This window comes from Eimeria maxima, genomic scaffold, assembly GCF_000499605.1.
Source record: "Eimeria maxima Weybridge genomic scaffold, Emw_scaff1369, whole genome shotgun sequence".
Lineage (NCBI taxonomy): Eukaryota > Apicomplexa > Conoidasida > Eucoccidiorida > Eimeriidae > Eimeria > Eimeria maxima.
The window spans coordinates 2192-9513 of NW_013564347.1; the positions used below are offsets into that span (position 1 = coordinate 2192).

At 42.5% G+C, this 7322-nt stretch overlaps 1 protein-coding gene across 1 annotated transcript; it reads right to left on the reverse strand.

Moving 5' to 3' along the window:
- Positions 1 to 3907: 3907 nt before the first annotated feature.
- On the reverse strand, positions 3908 to 4525 carry EMWEY_00051960 (hypothetical protein; the record flags this gene model as incomplete). Its single annotated transcript, XM_013479778.1, has 1 exon — positions 3908 to 4525. One exon carries the CDS (start codon positions 4523 to 4525, stop codon positions 3908 to 3910), a length of 618 nt encoding a protein of 205 aa, XP_013335232.1.
- Between the last annotated feature and the right edge of the window lie 2797 nt (positions 4526 to 7322).

Below are 7322 nucleotides of genomic sequence, written 5' to 3' on the forward strand. Positions count from 1 at the left end.
CTCCCGAGAGGACGTTTCGCAAATCGTGCTACTGTAATGTCGAAACGCTCTCAAATAGACTGCCTGCAAGCACATGCGGGAGATAATCCCATGAGACACACCTGCGAATCATGTTGTGCACAAGGCAACCTTCTAGCTACAGGTACATCTGCCAAAGCGCACAAGCTTTTCACATGGATAATATGCTAGTGAACACCGTCAACGTCGCGAGGTTGAAGCCGCCTGGTATGCTATAATCACACACACGGGAGTCCCGATCAACCGCCATGCCTCAGTAGTTGATACTGGCTTCTAATCAGTTTTATTAGCTTTGTCAAAGCACGTTTACAGGCCTCTATAATGGGTGCAACTTGATACTTCAGGTTGCGTTAACTTTGGCTAAAGGTGGTGGGGTAGCTACGATTCCAGGTGAACAAACCATGTTCTGGCGTACTAAGCAGCTTCATGAGCAGAATACTCGCATTCTATACGCAAACAGTACTATTATCCTACAGTGTCAGAAACACGGCACAGTGGGAACACTGGCTAATACGCTAACATACTTCCTGCATACAGGCCACGGATCAAAACGGCCGATCATAGAGGCTGCAATCTTTCCCAGCAGAAGCAGCTTCAACAAAGCTAACGCATAAACTTCAAACCACCATCAGTGTGCAATAACCCCCATTCCCCCAAACGATTTCACCCTCGCACTACACTCCTTTTGAAGTGAATGGGTTTCGCTACCACAAGGAGCAAACACAGAACTGCTGCGTGAAGACCTTCTCTACTCCAAGCAAAACCAAAACGCTAATCCGTCTTGCTGCAATGGACGACCCGCTACCGTATATCCTACAAATGGAGCCACATGCGTCCTGAGCTCACCAATTCCAACCTTCTTTGCCACCGCAGAACCTCGTGAACAAACAGCGAACCCGTGATGCACAATGCTCATCCTACACAATATAGCGCATTCAGGAAGGAATGCAAGCAACATTTCGAATGCCACCAGACGAAGAAAACAACACTTCTAGCATCGGATCGCAAACACTCAAAACGTCCACGCATCGGCCGCCCATCCCCGCATGCAGCTCACAACATAACACAACATCATAGTAGCTGCTAGGGGCGAACACCCGCGCTTCGCTCCTACACCCCACAACATCCAGCGCTTCGCGTGTGTTTGTAAATGGGCAAACACATTGCCTGCTCCAGGCAGCACCTTAAGGCTCCATAAAGCTTATTGGGCTTAGGAGCACGAGCCAGATACCTAAGGCATATTGCACTGATATGGTGACTTCACAAGGGGTATAGCTGGCGCTTAGCTTGTGCAGAAGCAAATTCACTAGATGCATGTATATCTGACAAAGTCCCCGACTTTCTCACATGGGCAATATGCTGAAGATCACCGTAAAACGTCTGAACTAATAAACACCTGGGGTCACAAGCAAACACAAGGGGGTCTCCACGAACCGTCATGTTTCACGAATTGCTGCTCGCTTGAAATCAGTTTGGTGCGCTTGCTCAATCCACTTCTGCATGCCTTTATAATGGGTGCAAATTGCTTATTTGTGATGGATACTACTGTGGATTAATGCGGCGAAATCGCTGGGATTCCATATGAACAAATCGCGTCCTATAAGACCAAGCAACTCTGCGACCTGAATTGTCGCATTTTATGTCGCAAAATGTACTATTGCACACAAGGGACAGAAACGCAGCATGGCAAGTACGCTAGCTGATCAACTCAGCACACTTCACACCACTCAATACCACGACACCAGAAAGGCCTCTAGCCATCCAGGCTCTCTACGAACCTAAGCACAATCAATAGCGGATTCAAAAGACTCGTGCTCAGCAAGATAGGTATACACATACATGCAACACACGACGACCTTCCCCTGCCAGGTCCATCGCTATAAGCCCAATGACACACTGGTGCATTTGCATACACCACGAAACCCTTTAATGCTGTAATGCACATTCTCTGTCGATGATTATTCTACTCCCCACTGGCATCACCCGTGCTCCCCTTCAACCACAACACACGACATCATATTTAGCCTCACCTAACTCACAAACAAACTGGTAGACTGCTAGCCGAAGGCCACACTCGCAACCACTGTCCACATTTGGCTTCTCTTAAATCGCAAAAAGACGAAGTGTCAATTTAATTTTGAAAAAAAAATTGTTGAAAGCCCCAGCTAATATCATTCCACTCTTACATCACTTCGTCAAGTTTTAGAATCCTTCATAAAAGTATACCTGCACTGTTCCCTGCTCCAGCTGTTTCACGACGTTGCAAACAAAGTTCAGCCAGAGGTAATCGGAGTTATTGCGACCATTTGCATTTGCCATAGTCAAACACACCAACCTCAAGGTAGTGCATGTGTTGTGCGAAGTTGTGCAGGCACTCGTACTTTCAAAGGGCCAGACCTTGAGATGGCAGCCACGATGGCAAGAAGTCCGATTAGTAGTGCTCCGCGTAGAAAAATTATCTCGTGTTCTTTGCGAATAGGTAGGCCGTAAATATCCCAGCTTCCGCTCTGTACCGATTGCTTCTGTTCCGCGACATCCGCCTCATCGAGTTCAGCAACATTAGCTGTCGAACTGGCAGATTTTGCATTAGAAGCTAATAGTAACACAAGCAGAAATGCCAGTGAAACAAGAACCGTGAATTTTTTCATCTTCAGGAGTGAGCGAGACGCACATACAAACGTCCACCCCGTATATTTTGCGTTTGGAGAAAACTACTGGCTAGAATGATTTTCAAGCATGCCCCCTTCCAAACTTGGTTCAGTGGTCAAGCAGTGGTCGGCTTCGCGCATGAAAAAACAGGGCATCCTGTAGTGCACAGGCACTACAATAGGGCTCTGGTAAGGTCCCTAGCAGCTTAGTAGTCATAGAAGGAAGGATTTCGCATTGAAAACTAAGAAAAGGAATTAATACTGCTAGATGTTCTAAGAATCGACTACCATAGAAAGGGCCATAGGTCAGCAGGACTACCGACGCCCGCAGCCACTCAACCACTCGGATACCAGGTAGGCTCCTTTACAGATCTAATTGGATAGGTGATAGATTTATTACTATTCAGGTGTATTATGTCTATAATTACTAGTTTGGTGGAGCTCTAGGTCAGGCTCCTAACCGTTCCGCCACCACTGATATTAACCCCGCCTTCCTGTATGCTGGCACTGACACCCAGCTAGGACCGGGGTCAATCCGCAACAGTCTTTTAATTCTGCGAACCGCATCATTATTACAGACACTCAAAAAATGATTTGTTATCCGTTGCGTTGGCTTCGAGGGGGTTTGGTAGTTATGGGTTACACTTAGGGAGTAGGGTACTACTCGACGGCTAAGTAGGCGCGACCTAGGACGGCCGCGCACTACACTTCCTGTAGTGCGCAGCGGTCCTACGTATCTCATCTCTTGGCACTGGGAGACTACTCTTCGTTGGCTAACCACGCTCGTTACCTCTAATCAGTAATTAAATCAATATGGTACTAGATATCACACCAGAGACACATTGTAGTGCCCGTGCACTACAACTTCCCCCCTTCTCAGACTGATTCGGCTTCCCCCACTATTACATCGACCCCCTAAAGTCCACTTCGTGTTATGTATTCCAGTCCTTTGACCTATAGCGACCGCATGAAGCCACCGTAAGCTCCCTACTAAACTGAAATATCTCACGTAACCTACGGTGTGGCTCTCTTCAGACCTTATCACTAATGCTACTACTACTATGCGGCTCTTATCGCTACCCTTGTGAAACTTACTTCAGATACCACTTGAGACCTGCTCACTCCCTCTATATTAGTTTACCATTATCCTCATTCTATTTGTGTGCTGCATGACCATAGAATTACTAACCATTACGGAAGGGAGTGAAATGCCCCTATACTAGCCATGATGTGCAAATGTACTAGAGATACTGACCAGTACGGAAAAGCTTGGAAGGCACATACAAGGGGCCCTTGCACCCTCTGCCACCCAGCCCGCTCCTCGGGGGTGCCTTTCCACTTAGCAAGGTAACGTGCTTTGTCTCCAGTCCCCTGCTGATCGAGTATGTAATCCGCAAGAACTGGTCAGTAGGTTTGCGTGCTTCGTCACGGGTAGGAGGCCAGCCCACGAGAGCTTCCGGCGGAAGTTGAGCCCCCGCTCGGGGGTGATCGGGGACCAGTTGAGGTACATGAAATACGTTGTGTCCCTCATAGGTGGGAGGCAAAGCAAGGCGGTAAGCCACCCTACCGTTACGTTCGCTCACTGTGAAGGGGCCGCGGTACCTAGCTTCGAACTCAGAGCAGTGATTGAGCGCTGGCAAATGTTTACTACTGAGCCAAACTTGATTGCCAAAGTTATACTCCACAGCTCGGCGCTTTGAGTCCGTGTAGTGCTTCTGTCTCCCTGTCACTTGCAGGATGTGGTTCCGTGCCCGACTGCAAATATGACGAAAAAGTTTATTCATCGGCGGGGTGGACGTAGGGGTGAAAGAGCCAAAAATGTGCAGATTGGCTGCGGTTACAGGGTTCTCGCCTATCATTACCTTGGAAGGGGAAAGCTCGGTGAAAGAGTGATACGTATTATTATAAGGTAATTCCAGGGCCAGCAGAAAGCCCTCCCACTGTCATTCGTCCGCTTGTATGTCGGTCCGCAGCATTTGCTCAGGGGAACGATTAACCCTTTCTGTCTGTCCACCAGTCTGCAGGTAGTAGGACGAAGATATCGCCCGTGTAATATTAAATCGGCAGCACAGCTGCGCCCACACTTCTTACTGGAAACCAGGGTCCCCATAGGAGATCAGCACGTCAGGAAATCCCTGATAACGGATGAGCCAGTCGGCGAGTAATTCCACGGTGTCAGCTGTTGAAAGCTGGGTAGGGTTAGGGTTATGGTATAATAAAAAAGCATATTTAATTTATTAAATTCAAATATATCATTTTCTAATAGAGAACTATCCCCTTTATAATTTATTTTGATAAATGAGGTCATTTTTTTTACTATTAATTCAAACAGAATACCTGGTATATTTAATCCATTTTACCCTATAATTTTGAATATATTCAAAAAAATAAATACATAAATACTTTATTACGTGTTTCATGTTTTATTGAATATAATTTTATTATTTTAAAAAGACTTTTAAAATTTATTTTTTTAAAAGAAATTATTATGGTAAATAGAGCTCCAACATTACATAGAATGAATATTCAAACATTTAAACCTTTTCTAATAGAAAATGAAGTTATAAAATTTTCAAACATTTAAACCTTTTTTAATAGAAAATGAAGTTATAAAATTTTTTCCTTTACTTGCTCGTTCTGGGTTTAACGCGGATTTTGATGGGGATACCTTTTTAAGAGAAAATGAAGTTATAAAATTTTCAAACATTTAAACCTTTTTTAATAGAAAATGAAGTTATAAAATTTTTTCCTTTAGCTTGTTCTGGGTTTAACGCGGATTTTGATGGGGATCAAATGGACCCACCTCTAAAAATAGTAGAATTTAAAGTAGAAGAAAAATTATCTTCCAATAATATTATTGTACCTCTATATAAAAATACTAAATATGAAAAATAATTAATAGCTTCGAAAGAAGGAAAACTTTTTGAACGCAAAATTAAAGAATATATTTTTTGCCCCATAATTATTTATTTAAAAAATAATTAATTATTTTAATATTAAATTCGGAAAAAAAATATTTTTTTTTTGAAATATAAAATTTTTTAGTATATATCCAATTTTTTCTTAATTAATATTTATAGGAATATATTTTTACCATATATTGATTTGTAAAATAATTTCCTAAATTAGATATAGAACGATATTCTATTTGATCTAATTCAGTTAAAAAACAATTATTAAAAAAATATATAAGTATATATATGTATTAAATTAAATAATTTATTTTTAAATTTTCTAAATGAATATAGTAAACATTTATTTTCAATTAAAAATAACTTAATAAATCTTTGATTTTTTGATTTTATAAATATAAATTTTTCTTAGCTCCTATAGTTTTTCCTCCTTCTCGTATTGCAAATCTCATTCCTTTTACTAATGCGATAGAATACATTAATGTAACAATTAATCTAACTCTATCTCCTGCGGAACTTTAATTTCATGGCAACGTAAATGTGGTTTATTTAATAAAATATATATTATAAAATACACTTGTTTTTGTCCTTTATGTGGTTCAGAAAATACTACTAATCAAGTAAGAAGATATAGAATAGGTAATATATATTTATATACACGAATTGTACATATTTGATATTTATATGAATTATTACCCTATATATTAAATTTTCCTGGGCGGTGTGCACAAGGGTCGATGACTTATTCACCGCCGTAAGGCTGCCTGACGATTACTAGCGATTCCAGTTTCACATAAAGAAATTGCAATTTATGTTTTTAATGCAGTATCTAATATACCTTTTCTACCCCTCCTGCTTCTGCTATATTTAATATTTTTTGAAACATTTCTATTCCAATTCCAGAAGTTGTTTTTAATATATTAAATCCTAACAGGATCAGGATGGTACAGACAACCCTGGCAAGTAGTAGCAAATCCAGGGGGAGCAATTCTCGGCGACACAACCAGTGCAACACCCTAGGGACAATCTTCGTCATCCCCTAGCACAGCATGTTGGATACCCTGTGGCCGCAGCAACTAGCTGACTCTCCCAGGCACTGAGGAGGGAGGTGAAGCTCCTTCTTGTGTTTATCTCCTGTTGCATTGCTGTAGCCGTTTGGTACGCAGATGCCGACTTGACACTAATATCATGACACGGGCAAGGAAGTGGCCATGGATAATGCCATTCCCACGTCATTAGCATCAGTTATCATCCCGTGGCGGGTTCCATTCGTTTCTTTTACAGTGCAAGGACATGCAATGTTGGCTCGACGACCCCACGCGCAGTGTGCGAATGGCAAATGTGTTATCATATCATTCAAAAAACAGCTTTCTTCTAATGGAGTCTTGAAGCAAAGCAGGATCGACATCTTATTCACGCACCGTCGAAGACTAGTGCACGGTCCATTTGCATGGGGTCGTTCATTCCATCTGCAGTGAGTATGTCCTTGTTCGTGGCAGTTTGCTATCCAGCAAATGCGAAGTAGAGTACAGGCGAAATATATCAGAGGGGGGATACAAGTCCGCTTGCGGGTGTGTGGGGCACCTCACGGCGTTATGCCGAAACTGCGAACTTCCCTACTCATTATTTTTGCCCTAAATGTAGTGGCCTAGGGTTAGGGTTAGGGTTAGGGTTAAGGTTAGGGTTAGGGTTAGGGTTAGGGTTAGGGTTAGGGTTAGGGTTAGGGTTAGGGTTAGGGTTTAGG